This window comes from Nerophis lumbriciformis, linkage group LG23 (genome assembly GCF_033978685.3).
Source record: "Nerophis lumbriciformis linkage group LG23, RoL_Nlum_v2.1, whole genome shotgun sequence".
NCBI classification, from domain to species: Eukaryota; Metazoa; Chordata; class Actinopteri; order Syngnathiformes; family Syngnathidae; genus Nerophis; species Nerophis lumbriciformis.
Window position 1 is genome coordinate 25425994 of NC_084570.2, and position 18167 is coordinate 25444160.

Here is an 18167-nt window from a genome sequence, read left to right on the forward strand (position 1 = left end):
ACAGATCAATTTTTAATCGATTAGAATCGTTACAAATAAGAATCGCGATTAAATCGACAATCAATGTTTTTGACAACCCTAAAAAAAATGCATATTTTTTTCCACATTTTATGCCTTTTTTTTTTTTTTTTTTTTTAACTCGTCAGCCACTTGGCAATCCCATATATGAAAACTCAATTTGGCACCAGCATCTTTCTGCGAGTGAAGCCTGTCCATGTTTTATTTTTGTTCCGCTCCTAAATCTGTGCGTAATTGAAGCACCAGTGCGTACACTCGGAGCAGCTGCGGCACCTCTTTTTCGGGCAGGGTTTCCAACACTTGAGTGTGATTGGGTCTAGGTGGAGGAGTACGTTGGAGTGCATCTGCTGTGTTGTCTCTCCACATGCTCCAGTGTGCACGCAGAGCAGCGCAGGAGCAGTCCTCATCTCCCCCCCACCAGAGAACTTCCTCCTGCATGGACACATAACCGAGCGCACGGCTGCCATCGCGGGTGTCGCCTGCACCCACACCCCTTCATCACCTCCATCTCGTGCTGCAACCATCTCTGAAGTGGCTGCCTCAGCGGGGCGGACCGGAGGCCACCCGGTCTCTGATCTGGTCTCCGGAGTCGGAGTCGGAGACTCGACGCGCTCCTTCGGGGCCAGACTGTGCGCCTCCCGAATCCGACCGGAGCCGCCGCGCGCCCTCGAGGCGAAAGTGATGGAGAGGGACGTCATGGACAAGCTGGAGGACATGTCGTCCGTGTATGATTTCGACCCCATCACCGGCAACATCCCCGCCACAAAGGTGGAAGTCACGGTCTCCTGCAGGTGAGTCTCCCCGGGGATGGAGGGCCGAAAGTGGGGGAAAGTTGTGCCGGAGCACCGCACCCATCCTCGGACGTCTACTTTGAAATATTTTTTTTTTCTTTTTTCTATTTTTTTTGCACGTTGAACAGGTTGTGTTATGTATGCACATTTTTTTAACCTGGAAATATTTGTTTTTAACTCACAATATAACACACGTTTCCTATTTTGGGTGCATTTAATCATAAAAAGCAAATAAACCATGAATGCAACAAAATAACACAGCTTTTAAAGATAACATGTGTTTTTTGGTGTGTATGACGTATATATTTATTATATGCTCATTAAGTGAAGTCAGATAATTATGCCACACACTTCAGAATAAGTGACTAGTTTTTGCATTAATTTTTTTAAAGTCAAGGCTTTCAACGCCCTCTCTCACACACACTCAAAGGCTCACACATCCTTTCATGCTTGGTTTTAGCTTTGTGAGCCATCTAAGCGGAGCCCGTGTGTGAGCTGTGTGCATTATTGATGCACTGTCTGTCATACACAAGAAGAGCGCTTGCTACTGTACCGCATCCCCAGAGATAAAAAAACAAAACAAAGCGAAAAACAAAAAGAAATGAGGTTCATGTTAATGACATTTTTATTATTTTCACCTTTTGTGGTAATAATGATGTGTTTGTGTTGATCATGCATTGCTGACGAGCAATTAATTTAGGTACTCCATTAATCTAGTTCTGCATGATTCCAATACTCTTCAGGTGGTGATGCAGATGTATGATCTTTCCAGAGGGCAGCTGGAAAAGAAGTAAACATAAATCCAACGGGCTATGCAGGGTGGGGTTGGTGATGCTCTTTGCTTTTTTTGTTTTATACTGTATATACTTTTATATATACATCCTGGATGAAAACCGACACTTGCCAGATGGAGCTTGAGAGGTACTGCAAAGAGGAACGGCTGAAACTGCCCCCATATAGGACGTGCCAAGCTTGTGGCATCGTATCAAAAAAAAACTAAACCTGAGGCTGTAATTGCTGCCAAAGGTGCTTCGACAAAGTATTGAGCAAAGGCTCTGAATACATGTGATCTTTTTTGGTTTTTTATTTTAAATATTTTATTTTATTTTAAATAAATTAGCAAGTAAATACATAAATAATTGTCACATAACATTGTCATAGGGTATTATTTGTATAATTTTGAGGACATTTTTTTTTTTCCAATTTGGAATAGGGCTGTAAGATAACGTATATATATATATATATATATATATATATATATATATATATATATATATATATATATATATATATATATATATATATATATATATTAGGGGTGCAACGATACACAAAAATTTCGGTTCAGTACGTACCTCGGTTTAGAGGTCACGGTTCGGTTCATTTTTGGTACAGTAAGAAAACAACAAATTATACATGTTTGGGTTATTTATTTACCAAATTTGCAAAATCTTCCACCAAAAATATTTTTCTTTGTGGAATATTTGATGTGAAGTAATCGGAACCTTGGATAGGTCAATAATTCATAATAACATTGATTTTGATTCAATATTATGTTTTGAGCAATGACAGTTTGAAAGAAAAAAAACAGCTTTGTATTATTAGTCAACATTGCAACTTTTTCTAAATTACATTTAACCTTTAAGCTTTTTTATTTCACTTTTGTTATGTTTTTGTTTATTTTAATAGTATTTTTAGAATGTGCCGTGGGCCTTTAAAACATTAGCTGTGGGCCGCAAATGGCCTCCGGGGCACACTTTTGACACCCCTGCTATAGATAATAAAAAATTAAATCTGATAAATCTATGGATAAAAAGCAGATAACTCTCTCGCTCTCTCTGTCTCTGCCCCTCCCTCACGAATGCTGCTGCGCGCACAATTTGTTTTGTTTTTAACCCCTTCTTAACCCTGAACGTACATTGAAAATACACGCAACCCTAATTCAAAATGCTGGACATTTGAGGCATTTAAGAAACTCCGCCCTGACAGCTCCGCAAAAGAGGACATGTCCGGTGAAAAGAGGACGTATGGTCAGTCTATCCTAGCCCGTTAGCTGCTAGCATGCCGTGTGTTGTGCCTCGGTGTGCATTGTTTACACAATGTACGTTACGCTACTTAATATGTCCGTGTGGAAACTCGTTCGGTACACCTCCGAACCGAACCGAAACCCCCAGGGGAGGCAAGCGCAGCAGTGCCTCACCTTGCCACCGGAGGGATAAAAGGCTTAACCATTATTACTTCAAAAACGAAATAATAAAATTAGAGATGTCCGATAATATCGGACTGCCGAAATTATCGGCCGATAAATGCTTTAAAATGTAATATCGGAAATTATCGTTACCGGTTTCAAAAATTAAAATGTATGACTTTTTAAAACGCCACTGTGTACACGGACGTAGGGAGAAGTACAGAGCACCAATAAACCTTAAAGGCACTGCTTTTGCGTGCCGACCCAGTCACATAATATCTACGGCTTTTCACACATACGTGAATGCAAACGCATACTTGGTCAACAGCCATACAGGTCACACTGAGTGAGGGTGGCCGTATAAACAACTTTAACACTGTTACAAATATGCGCCACACTGTGAACCTACACCAAACAAGAATGACAAACACATTTCGGGAGAACATCCGCACCGTAACACAACATAAACACAACAGAACAAATTCCCAGAACCCCTTGCAGCACTAACTCTTCCGGGACGCTACAATATACACCCCCCACTACACCCTATCCCCCCATCTCAACCCCGCCCCCTCCCCCCAACTCCGCCCACCTCAACCTCCTCTTGCTCTCTCAGGGAGAGCATGTCCCAAATTCCAAGCTGCTGTTTTGAGGCATGTTAAAAAAAATAATGCACTTTGTGACTTCAATAATAAATATGGCAGTGCCATGTTGGCATTGTTTTCCATAACTTGAGTTGATTTATTTTGGAAAACCTTGTTACATTGTTAAATGCATCCAGCGGGGCATCCCAACAAAATTAGGCATAATAATGTGTTAATTCCACGACTGTATATATCGGTATCAGTTGATATCGGAATCGGTAATTAAGAGTTGGACAATATCGGAATATCCGATATCGGCAAAAAAGCCATTATCGGACATCTCTAATATAAATAAAACAAGTTTTAATATTTCTCTTTTGGGCTATGCTTTCTATGTGATTTTGCTGTGGTTCCTATATATTTTGATGATTTTCATGGTCAAAATTATGGAAATTCCGTGTTTCCTGATCAAATTAACGCGGCAGACAAGAAGTGAGGCAGACACAGGTGGTGCCTCCACGGCTTCACACAAAGTGTATTGAGCGTGTGCGTGCGAGGAGGCGCGTGCGTGTTGCCACTGAGGAAAGGCAGGCCATGAAGCAGCAAGTACCTCTGCCTCACAGTAGGGGGCGATATATTGTCAACTTGCAGTTCAATGCCTCAGCAGTACTCTGACTCGCCACACTGGGAGAAGTGCTAGCAGACACATGTTTCTCCAGCGGAAGCCAGCATTTTTTTTTTTAAGCTGTATTTAAAACAAACATGGCATTTGTTAGCCAGCGTTTGTGGGTGTTTTTTGTCGGATGCAGAAATATTGTTTTATTGCTTGGAATGAAATTGAATGAAATGAATGTGTCTGCCAATATGGAGGATTATATACTGTATCCAAGATGAAATACTTCTCGAATCTGGACTTTAAGACAAAATGAATGTGATCATACAAAGTAGGTTTTCATGGAGGATAGCTATTGCTGCTTCAGATACATATACAGAAAGGTAATATACACTCACAATACTTGATTTATTTTGTTGAAAGCAAATGGGACGAACAAGTATTTATTAAAAACGTTATCAAATACTTTTTGGACCCATTTATCATATCATAATATCATTATGATAAAGTTTTTATGAAAGCGAATTACTCCCTGCTTTTTCCTGTTATTTTAATGTGCAACCTAAATCAACAATGATTAGAGCTGCACATATGAATTTAAGTAAAAAAAAGAAGTAAAAAAAAAACTATGCCTCAAAGTATCCATGCCTCACCTGGTATATAATTCATCGCACGTCACTGACACATATATATACTGTATATATGACAGATAGATATATGTAGATAAATATATATATATATATATATATATATATATATATATATATATACATATATATGTATATATATGTATATATATATATATATATATATATATATACATATATATGTATATATATATACATATATATATATATATATATATATATATATATATATGTGTGTATATGTATATATATATATATATATATATATATATATATATATATATATATATATGTATATGTATGTATGTATATATATATATATATATATATATATATATATATATATATATATATAAAATAAATGATAAATGATAAATGGGTTGTACTTGTATAGCGCTTTTCTACCTTCAAGGTACTCAAAGCGCTTTGACACTACTTCCACATTTACCCATTCACACACACATTCACACACTGATGGAGGGAGCTGCCATGCAAGGCGCTACCAGCACCCATCAGGAGCAAGGGTGAAGTGTCTTGCTCAGGACACAACGGACATGACGAGGTTGGTACTAGGTGGGGATTGAACCAGGGACCCTCGGGTCGCGCACGGCCACTCTTCCACTGCGCCACGCCGTATATATATATATATATATATATATATATATATATATATATATATATATATATATATATATATATATATATATATATATATATATATATATATATATATATATATATATATATATATATATATATATATATATATATATATATATATGTATATATATTAGGAGTGTAACGGTTCACAAAAATTTCGGTTCGGTACTTACCTCGGTTTAGAGGTCACGGTTCGGTTCATTTTCGGTACAGTAAGAAAACAACAAAATATACATTTTTGGGTTATTTATTTACCAAATTTGCAAAATCTTCCACCAAAAATATTTTTCCTAGTGGAATATTTGATGTGAAGTAATCGGAATTGATTTTGATTCAATATTATGTTTTGAGCAACGACAGTTTGAAATAAAAAATAGAAAAACAGCTTTGTTTTATTAGTCAACATTGCAACTTTTTCTAAATTACATTTAACCTTTAAGCGTTTTTATTTCACTTTTGTGATGTTTTTGATTATTTTAATAGTATTTTTAGAATGTGCCGTGGGCCTTTAAAACATTAGCTGTGGGCCGCAAATGGCCTCCGGGGCACACTTTTGACACCCCTGCTATAGATAATAAAAAATTAAATCTGATAAATCTATGGATAAAAAGCAGAGCCTGGCGACGCATGCGGTTTATCATTAGTCTCTCGCTCTCTCTGTCTCTGCCCCTCCCTCATGAATGCTGCTGCGCACACTTCCACAATTTGTTTTGTGGAAGTGTTGGACTGTGCCTCGCTGTTGGACTGCCGGCCACGCCTCCTCGCCGCCATCTTGGAGCGGGCTCCGGCGTGCCCTGCCTTGCTGTCGGTCTGCGGCCCCGCCTCCCCACAGTCCTCTTTTCACCGGACATGTCCTCTTTTGCGGGGCTGTCCGGACGGAGTTTCTTAAATGCCTCAAATGTCCGGCATTTTGAGTATTGTTTACACAACGTGCAGTACGCTACTTAATATGTCCATGTGGAAACTCGTTCGGTAGACCTCCGCACCGAACCAAAACCCCCGTACCGAAACGGTTCAATACAAATACACGTACCGTTACACCCCTAATATAAATATATGTAAATATATATATATATATGTATATATATATATAGGTAGATATATACATGTATATGTAGATATATATATATATATATATATATATATATATATATATATATATATATATATATATATATATATATATATATATATATATATATATATATATATATATCAGTGACGTGCGGTGAGGTTCATGACTGGTGAGGCACTGACTTCATCACAGTCAGATTTACAAACATATGAACCCTAAAGAGTATCTTATTCACCATTTGATTGGCAGCAGTTAACGAGTTATGTTTAAAAGTTCATACCAGCATTCTCTCCTGCTTGGCACTCAGCATCAAGGGTTGGAATTGGGGGTTAAATCACCAACAATTATTCCCGGGCGCGGCGCCGCTGCTGCCCACTGCTCCCCTCACATCCCAGGGGGTGATCAAGGGGATGGGTCGAATGCAGAGGACAAATTTCACCACACCTAGTGTGTGTGTGACAATCATTGGCACTTTAACTTAACTTTAACTTTACACATACAAACTGTAGCACACAAAAAAGCACAGTTAATAAAAAAAACGTTATTATGGTCTTACCTTTACTTATAAGTACGGGAACAGTGGTGTTCGTCTTGGAGGAGTTGTGATTGAATTAATTATGAAATCCGTGCTGCAGTCTGCAGGTGTACCTAATGTTGTGTCCCTGCTGTCGTTCACGGCTTCTCCGGCGCGAGCAATGTTGTTTTTTCACTTTTTGGCTTCTTGTTAAGTGACTTTTTTGGGTGGATTCGGTCTTGCACGTGGAGGGTTTGGGTGTGGGCTTTGGTTGGTGTGGCGCTCCCGTCGGGGGGTGCAGTCTGCGGCGGGGGGTGCATTAACCGGCTCCAGGAGGCGGGATTACGCGAGCCTCACACAGTGCGTCTTCGCAGCAGTTTTATGATTGCTCAGCACAAGAAATACGTTACACACATACAGTTGTTGACAAAATACACTGTACATTATATACCTCAGCTAACTAAACTATGGAAATGTATAATATAATTCATATAGCAATCCGGTCTCACTGCACAGCAGGCCAGCAGTTAGCCGAGTCCGCAATCCATGGTGAGGCACAATTGAGTGACTTGCCTCAACTGGCTGCTGCTCACCGCACCGTCTCTTCTCAGTATTTGAACGGCAAATGTGAAAATTCAGCGATTTTGAATAAAAATAATCTAAAACTGGTGAAGTTAAATAGAAAATAACTTTATAGTATAATCACTGGATACATATAACAATTTACTTTTTTTTTTTTCTTTTTACTTTTTTTCTTCTTTCCATGATGGCAGGTGAGGCCCCGCACGTCCCTGATATATATATATATATATATATATATATATATATATATATATATATGTGTGTGAATGTTGTCTATCTGTGTTGGCCCTGCGATGAGGTGGCGACTTGTACAGGGTGTACCCGGCCTACCGCCCGATTGTAGCTGAGATAGGCTCCAGCGCCCCCCGCGACCCCGAAGGGAATAAGCGGTAGAAAATGGATGGATGGATGGAGTTGACTTGAAACTGTTTAATGTTGCACTTTTTATATGTAGAAGAAAGGTTTTGTCATTTTGTTTAATCTGAGCAACAATTTGAGGCAGTTTAATGTATAGTAACGTGGGCAGAATTATTATAGTGTTCCCAATGTTAAAAGGATAAAGCCATTGTTTCAAATTTGATAAATAAATCACCAAAAAATTAATATTTTGTTGTTTTCTTACTGTACCAAAAATGAACCGAACCGTGACCTCTAAACCAAGGTACGTACCGAACCAAAATTTTTGTGTACCGTTACAACCCAAATATATATATATATATATATATATATATATATATATATATATATATATATATATATATATATATATATATATATATATATATATATATATACTGTTTATACATATATATATATATACACATGTATGTGTGGGAAAAAAATCACAAGACTATTTCATCTCTACAGGCCTGTTTCATGAGGGGGGGTTCCCTCAATCATCAGGAGATTTAAATCTCCTGATGATTGAGGGAACCCCCCTCATAAAACAGGCCTGTAGAGATGAAATAGTCTTGTGATTTTTTTCCCCACACATACATATATTGCGCTCTACTACGGTATCGAGCACTATTTTTTGGATAACCTTATTAAGACATATATATATATATATACATATATATATCTACACATATATATACATCCATCCATCCATCCATCTTCTTCCGCTTATCCGAGGTCGGGGGTCGGGTCGCGGGGGCAGCAGCCTAAGCAGGGAAGCCCAGACTTCCCTCTCCCCAGCCACTTCGTCCAGCTCCTCTCGGGGGATCCCGAGGCGTTCCCAGGCCAGCCGGGAGACATAGTCTTCCCAACGTGTCCTGGGTCTTCCCCATGGCCTCCTACCGGTCGGACGTGCCCTAAACACCTCCCTTGGGAGGCATTCGGGTGGCATCCTGCTCAGATGCCCGAACCACCTCATTTGGCTCCTCTCGATGTGGAGGAGCAGCGGCTTTACTTTGAGCCCCTCCCGGATGACAGAGCTTCTCACCCTATCTCTGAGGGAGTGCCCCGCCACCCGGCGGAGGAAACTCATTTCGGCCGCTTGTACCCGTGATCTTGTCTTTTTGGTCATAACCCAAAGCTCATGACCATAGGTGAGGATGGGAACGTAGATCGTCCGGTAAATTGAGAGCTTTGCCTTCCGGCTCAGCTCCTTCTTCACCACAGCGGATCGATACAGCGTCCGCATTACTGAAGACGCCGCACCCATCCGCCTGTCGATCTCACGATCCACTCTTCCTTCACTCGTGAACAAGACTCCGAGGTACTTGAACTCCTCCACTTGGGGCAGGGTCTCCTCCGCTACCCGGAGATGGCACTCCACCCTTTTCCGGGTGAGAACCATGGACCCGGACTAGCAGGTCCTGATTCTCATTCCAGTCGCTTCACACTCAGCTGCGAACCGATCCAGTGAGAGCTGAAGATCCTGGCCAGATGAAGCCATCAGGACCACATCATCTGCAAAAAGCAGAGACCTAATCCTGCAGCCATCAAACCGGATCCCCTCAACGCCTTGACTGTGCCTAGAAATTCTGTCCATAAAAGTTATGAACAGAATCGGTGACAAAGGGCAGCCTTGGCGGAGTCCAACCCTCACTGGAAACGTGTCCGACCTACTGCCGGCAATGCGGACCAAGCTCTGACACTGATCATATAGGGAGCGGACCGCCACAACCAGACAGTCCGATACCCCATACTCTCTGAGCACTCCCCACAGGACTTCCCGAGGGACACGGTCGAATGCCTTCTCCAAGTCCACAAAGCACATGTAGACTGGTTGGGCAAACTCCCATGCACCCTCAAGGACCCTGCCGAGAGTATAGAGCTGGTCCACAGTTCCACGACCAGGACGAAAACCACACTGTTCCTCCCGAATCCGAGGTTTGACTATCCGACGTAGCCTCCTCTCCAGTACACCTGAATAGACCTTACCGGGAAGGCTGAGGAGTGTGATCCCACGATAGTTAGAACACACCCTCCGGTTCCCCTTCTTAAAGAGAGGAACCACCACCCCGGTCTGCAAATCCAGAGGTACCGCCCCCGATGTTCACGTGATGCTGCAGAGTCTTGTCAACCAAGACAGACCCACAGCATCCAGAGCCTTAAGGAACTCCGGGCGGTTCTCATCTATCCCCGGGGCCTTGCCACTGAGGAGCTTTTTAACTACCTCAGCAACTTCAGCCCCAGAAATAGGAGAGCCCACCACAGATTCCCCAGGAACTGCTTCCTCATAGGAAGACGTGTTGGTGGGATTGAGGAAGTCTTCTAAGTATTCCCTCCACCGATCCACAACATCCGCAGTCGAGGTCAGCAGAACACCATCCTCAACATACACGGTGTTGATGGTGCACTGCTTCCCCTTCCTGAGGCGGCGGATGGTGGTCCAGAATCGCTTCGAAGCCATCCGGAAGTCGTTTTCCATGGCTTCCCCAAACTCCTCCCAGTTTTTGCCTCCGTGACCGCTGAAGCCGCACACCGCTTGGCCTGTCGGTACCTGTTCGCTGCCTCAGGAGTCCTTTGAGCCAAAAGAACCCGATAGGACTCCTTCTTCAGCTTGACGGCATCCCTCACCGCTGGTGTCCACCAACGGGTTCTAGGATTACCGCCACGACAGGCACCAGCTACCTTGCGGCCACAGCTCCAATCAGCCGCCCTCGACAATAGAGGTGCGGAACATGGTCCACTCGGACTCAATGTCCAGCACCTCCCTCGTGACATGTTCAAAGTTCTTCCGGAGGTGGGAATTGAAACTCTCTCTGACAGGAGACTCTGCCAGACATTCCCAGCAAACCCTCACAATGCGTTTGGGCCTGCCAGGTCTGTCCGGCATCCTCCCCCACCATCGCAGCCAACTCACCACCAGGTGGTGATTGGTAGAAAGCTCCGCCCCTCTCTTCACCCGAGTGTCCAAAACATGAGGCCGCAAATCCGATGACACAACTACAAAGTCGATCATGGAACTGCGGCCTAGGGTGTCCTGGTGCCAAGTGCACATATGGACACCGTTATGTTTGAACACGGTGTTCATTATGGACAATCTGTGACGGGCACAAAAGTCCAATAACAAAACACCGCTCGGGTTCAGATCCGGGCAGCCATTCTTCCCAATCACGCCTCTCCATCACTGCTGGCAACGCCAGAGTGGAAGAGAGTCCAGCCCCTCTCAAGAGAACTGGTTCCAGAGCCCTTGCTGTGCGTCGAAGTGAGTCCGACTATATCTAGCCGGAACTTCTCCACCTTGCGCACTAGCTCAGGCTCCTTCCCCCCAGCGAGGTGACGTTCCACGTCCCAAGAGCTAGCTTTTGTAGCCGAGGATCGGACCGCCAAGTGCCCTGCCTTCGGCTGCCGCCCAGCTCACATATATATATATATACAGGTAAAAGCCAGTAAATTAGAATATTTTGAAAAACTTGATTTATTTCAGTAATTGCATTCAAAAGGTGTAACTTGTACATTATATTTATTCATTGCACACAGACTGATGCATTCAAATGTTTATTTCATTTAATTTTGATGATTTGAAGTGGCAACAAATGAAAAAACAAAATTCCGTGTGTCACAAAATTAGAATATTACTTAAGGCTAATGCAAAAAAGGGATTTTTAGAAATGTTGGCCAACTGAAAAGTATGAAAATGAAAAATATGAGCATGTACAATACTCAATACTTGGTTGGAGCTCCTTTTGCCTCAATTACTGCGTTAATGCGGCGTGGCATGGAGTCGATGAGTTTCTGGCACTGCTCAGGTGTTATGAGAGCCCAGGTTGCTCTGATAGTGGCCTTCAACTCTTCTGCGTTTTTGGGTCTGGCATTCTGCATCTTCCTTTTCACAATACCCCACAGATTTTCTATGGGGCTAAGGTCAGGGGAGTTGGCGGGCCAATTTAGGACAGAAATACCATGGTCCGTAAACCAGGCACGGGTAGATTTTGCGCTGTGTGCAGGCGCCAAGTCCTGTTGGAACTTGAAATCTCCATCTCCATAGAGCAGGTCAGCAGCAGGAAGCATGAAGTGCTCTAAAACTTGCTGGTAGACGGCTGCGTTGACCCTGGATCTCAGGAAACAGAGTGGACCGACACCAGCAGATGACATGGCACCCCAAACCATCACTGATGGTGGAAACTTTACACTAGACTTCAGGCAACGTGGATCCTGTGCCTCTCCTGTCTTCCTCCAGACTCTGGGACCTCGATTTCCAAAGGAAATGCAAAATTTGCTTTCGTCAGAAAACATGACTTTGGACCACTCAGCAGCAGTCCAGCTGGTGTCGGTCCACTCTGTTTCCTGAGATCCAGGGTCAACGCAGCCGTCTACCAGCAAGTTTTAGAGCACTTCATGCTTCCTGCTGCTGACCTGCTCTATGGAGATGGAGATTTCAAGTTCCAACAGGACTTGGCGCCTGCACACAGCGCAAAATCTACCCGTGCCTGGTTTACGGACCATGGTATTTCTGTTCTAAATTGGCCCGCCAACTCCCCTGACCTTAGCCCCATAGAAAATCTGTGGGGTATTGTGAAAAGGAAGATGCAGAATGCCAGACCCAAAAACGCAGAAGAGTTGAAGGCCACTATCAGAGCAACCTGGGCTCTCATAACACCTGAGCAGTGCCAGATACTCATTGACTCCATGCCACGCCGCATTAACGTAGTAATTGAGGCAAAAGGAGCTCCAACCAAGTATTGAGTATTGTACATGCTCATATTTTTCATTGTCATACTTTTCAGTTGGCCAACATTTCTAAAAATTCCATTTTTTGTATTAGCCTTACACAATATTCTAATTTTGTGACACACAGAATTTTGGATTTTCATTTGTTGCCACTTCAAATCATCAAAATTAAATGAAATAAACATTTGAATGCATCAGTCTGTGTGCAATGAATAAATATAATGTACAAGTTACACCTTTTGAATGCAATTACTGAAATAAATCAAGTTTTTCAAAATATTCTAATTTACTGGCTTTTACCTGTGTATATATATATATATATATATATATATATATATATATATATATATATATATATATATATATATATATATATACTACCGTTCAAAAGTTTGAGGTCACCCAAACAATTTTGTGTTTTCCATGAAAAGTCACACTTATTCACCACCATACGTTGTGAAATGAATAGAAAATAGAGTCAAGACATTGACAAGGTTAGAAATAATGATTTGTATTTGAAATAAGATTTTTTTTACATCAAACTTTGCTTTCCTCAAAGAATCCTCCATTTGCAGCAATTACAGCATTGCAGACCTTTGGCATTCTAGCTGTTAATTTGTTGAGGTAATCTGGAGAAATTGCACCCCACGCTTCTAGAAGCAGCTCCCACAAGTTGGATTGGTTGGATGGGCACTTCTTGCGTACCATACGGTCAAGCTGCTCCCACAACAGCTCAATGGGGTTCAGATCTGGTGACTGCGCTGGCCACTCCATTACCGAATACCAGCTGCCTGCTTCTTCTCCAAATAGTTCTTGCACAATTTGGAGGTGTCTTTTGGGTCATTGTCCTGTTGTAGGATGAAATTGGCTCCAATCAAGCGCTGTCCACTGGGTATGGCATGGCGTTGCAAAATGATAAATAAATAAATAAATGGAGTGATAGCCTTCCTTATTCAGAATCCCTTTTACCCTGTACAAATCTCCCACCTTACCAGCACCAAAGCAACCCCAGACCATCACATTACCTCCACCATGCTTAACAGATGGCGTCAGGCATTCTTCCAGCATCTTTTCAGTTGTTCTGCGTCTCACAAACGTTCTTCTTTGTGATACAAACACCTCAAACCTGGATTCATCCGTCCACAACACTTTTTTCCAGTCTTCCTCTGTCCAATGTCTGTGTTATTTTGCCCATCTTAATCTTTTTCTTTTATTGGCCAGTCTCAGATATGGCTTTTTCTTTGCCACTCTGCCATGAAGCCCAGAATCCCGCAGCCGCCTCTTCACTGTAGATGTTGACACTGGTGTTTTGCGGGTACTATTTAATGAAGATGCCAGTTGGGGACCTGTGAGGCGTCTGTTTCTCAAACTAGAGACTCTAATGTACTTTTCTTCTTGCTCAGTTGTACAACGCGGCCTCCCACTTCTTTTTCTACTCTGGTTAGAGCCTGTTTGTGCTGTCCTCTGAAGGGAGTAGTACACACCGTTGTAGGAAATCTTCAATTTCTTAGCAATTTCTCGCATGGAATAGCCTTCATTTCTAAGAACAAGAATAGACTGTCGAGTTTCAGATGAAAGTTCTCTTTTTCTGGCCATTTTGAGCGTTTAATTGACCCCACAAATGTGATGCTCCAGAAACTCAATCTGCTCAAAGGAAGGTCAGTTTGTATCTTCTGTAACGAGCTAAACTGTTTTCAGATGTGTGAACATGATTGCACAAGGGTTTTCTAATCATCAATTAGCCTTCTGAGCCAATGAGCAAACACATTGTACCATTAGAACACTGGAGTGATAGTTGCTGGAAATGGGCCTCTATACACCTATGTAGATATTGCACCAAAAACCAGACATTTGTAGCTAGAATAGTCATTTACCACCATTAGCAATGTATAAAGTGTATTTCTTTAAAGTTAAGACAAGACGGCTCAGAAGATCATCGGCCGCCCTCTCCCCTCTCTGACGGACATCTACACCTCCCGCTGCCTCAACAGAGCCAGTGCCATCATCAAGGACAGCACCCACCCTGGCTCTGACCTGTTCCACCTGCTGCCCTCTGGGAAGCGCTACAGGTGCATTAAAACCAAAACAAACAGGCTAAAGAACAGCTTCTTCCCCAGGGCCATAACCATCCTGAACGGACTGCCCCATTGTCCCTCATAACTGCCTTCTCTTCGGTGCAATAACCCATTCCACCAACCACCCTGTTTTTGTTTTGTTTTTTCATGTATATATTCATTTCACACCATATTCATTGCACTTCTACATTTTTATATTTCTATATATTTGCACATTGTTTTTCTAGCATGCACACATCGCACTGTATGGAATGGCCTCAATCTCGTTACCTTGCGTAATGACAATAAAGCTGATTCTGATTCTGATCTAGTCTAAAGTTATCTTCATTGAAAAGTACAGTGCTTTTCCTTCAAAAATAAGGACATTTAAATGTGACCCCAAACTTTTGAACGGTAGTTTTATATATATATATATATATATATATATATATATATATATATATATATATATATATATATATATATATATATATATATGTATATATATATATATATATATATATACATACATATGCAGAGGAGATAGAAGTGAGATATCATCTGAGCAAAGCACATTTGGTGCTGAAATCACACTTTTCGTGATTAATAAGTAATATCCTTTAATGGCATACTTTCTGTTGGGATGGTGGTGATTCCCCACCGTACTGTCATCACCTTGAATCGGAGCAGAATGCGAGTGGTGCCATTCAAAGCCATCTAAGCTTTTTTGCGACTGTTGGGTTTGTGCTGACAAGCAGCTTCCTGCTTGTTTGTGTCATGTTCTCTGGATACAGCAATAAGCGGTCACACTCCTCCTTGATGGCGTGATTACAAATTACACCCTCTTGCTCTTGACAACTTACTATTATCAGCAACAGTGTCACAGAGATGGGTGGACAGGAGATCTGTGGAAATCAGGGAAATCATAGTCAGTGTTTATGTCTTTAAGTCAGGGGAAATGGATGATATTTTTCATTAAACAGTGGTGTTCAAACAAGCCTAACTTGTCTGGTATGTTTGTGATTGAATCACCAAGGCAGAGAACATTATTCTAAGTTGGTATTTGAAGATTTGACTGAATATTACTTAATGTCACATTTTATGTTGTAGTTGTTGGAGCGGCACCTTGGGTGTCCTGTACAGTTTGACTTTCAACAATATATGCTGGAAAAAATGCTTCTACAGTAATTTGTGGCACCACGTGAGATTTTACCTCGCATCCAAAACATGTATTCGAAAGGTGTGTTTTACTTTTTATTTGGTTTTTCATGTTTGTTTCATGGCCGGTGGGAAAAAGTGGCACATGCGTTTCTGTCCTGGTTGCTCAGTACAATATGGCTTTTGTATTGTAAATTCATTTCACTTCAGTTGGGCAACTGACTACCGTATTTTCCGGACTATAGAACGCACCAGCATATAAGCCGCACCCATTACATTTTAGAAGAAAACATATTTTCCCACATATTAGCCGCACTGCAGATACATATGTTGTGAAATTAGTTATTTATACAGACAGATTCTGTAAATATTTTTTTTACATACCTTTTTTATAAACGATGTCTGTAACACGGCAGTAAAACGGCTGTTCAAACAAAACAGAAGTCATCGTCATGGACCCACTAGCTGCAGAAGCTAGCTCTCCAATCAGCTAAACAGACTCAATAACTCCACGGTGACATTTTGGTGAATTTACTGAGGAATTTGTGAAACTGAAACCATACAAAAATAATGCCATTGTAGGTTAATAACACTAACACAGACACTTGGTAGCATATTAGCCAATGCTAACGACACTAGCTTGATTACATTACGATAGCACGTACAAATATGCATGAAAACCTATCTATCAAACATGTGAAGGTTTGCTTTACCGTAGTTGTACAACTTTACAAACATTGTTTGGAGTGACGAATGAAGAAACCATACAAAATAGAAACGCTATGGACGACTAGAAGACGTACAGCACTACACTTCCGGTTCAAGTGACTAAACAGAAGGAAATACTGTAGACTTTCAACCCGCAGCACCTGCAGTGAGCGAACTCGTCCGAAAGATGGCGCCGAAGCACAAACATTACCACACTTTTCCAGTCTCTGTGTCGGTGTTACTATTATGTAACTTTGTTGAATACAAAACATTACGGCCGTTAGCGAAGAAAGAACCATATATTAGCCGCACTTTTGTATAAGCCGCAGAGTTCACAGCTTGTTAAAAAAGTAGCGGAAAATAATAATTAATAATAAAAAAATAAAACAACAAAAATAAAATAATGGTTTTCTGATTAGGGTTGCAATGATCCAATCGATTAATTTGATTAGAAAATAATCTTCGATTTGTATTTGTTTTTGTGGCCTGTGTGTGTGTGTGTGTGTGTGTGTGTGTGTGTGTGTGTGTGTGTGTGTGTGTGTGTGTGTGTGTGTGTGTGTGTGTGTGTCTGTGTCTGTGTGTGTGTGTGTCGGGGACAGCGGAGTGTTGAGAGAGGTGGCTCAAAGAAGAAGGAGAAAGAGAGCAAAGGGCCCAAAAAAGACGAGAGAAGCTGTCAAAGGTTTTGCGATCATGCAAAAGTGAAAAATACAGAGATCGTAGTGAAATGTTTGCAATAGCACGACATCGATGACGCAGCACGTTATGAGAAAGCACCTTTAACAGCCCAAAACAAGCAGAAACAGGGTTTGGGACTTTAGATGACAGGTCGGGACTTTAGATAAAATTGTTACTGCGTTTTAAACAAATACATGACGTTTCAATCAATTGCATTTGTGTCAAAATGTTGTGGTCTTTTTTTAAAGTTTAAACAATGCAAGCAAGTTATTCACTGCAATTAATCAACATTTTAAAAGTGTGATAATCTGATTTAATGAATGAATAATTTGACAGCATTGCAGAGGTATTATCATACAGTGGCTAAATTATTTCTACACCTGTAAAACAGTTAAAAATGAAAATACTGTGGAACCTTGATTTGCAACCTTTTTGGTACACGAACCTTTAGATCGCGCCAAATTTGCCTGTGTGTGCAAAAATAGTCTCTGTGTACGAACGCTTCATTCATTCATTCATTTTCGTTGCCGCTTGAAGCCATCAGGGGCTAACATTTTGATGACATCGCTTCCTGTACACGCGGGCACAGCCATTTTGAAGAAGCAGAGCCCCCCTACTTCACATCCTGTTTACATCCTGTACACGCTGGCACGGCCATTTCGAAGAGCTTCGACAGCTAAAGCCACGTCTGACTTGTTTATTTCCACAACTGTCGTACCTTGCGCAGGTCAGAGCTGCATCAGCTTGTCTTAGAGATCACTTTGTGTGAGTAGAAA

General features: G+C 41.5%; 1 protein-coding gene across 3 annotated transcripts in view; it reads left to right on the plus strand.

Annotated features, from left to right (window-relative positions):
- The first annotated feature begins 468 nt into the window (after positions 1 to 468).
- LOC133622315 (copine-8-like) overlaps positions 469 to 18167 on the plus strand; it is a 417761-nt gene continuing 400062 nt past the window's right edge. For 2 of the 3 annotated variants that reach the window (XM_061984910.2, XM_061984914.2), the window contains exon 1: positions 573 to 809. In XM_061984910.2, coding sequence (XP_061840894.1) covers positions 700 to 809 — 110 coding nt within the window. In that variant the 5' untranslated portion in view covers positions 573 to 699. Of the gene's footprint in view, positions 810 to 18167 lie in introns of all 3 variants that reach the window. The other variant, XM_061984911.1, reaches the window with a different exon arrangement.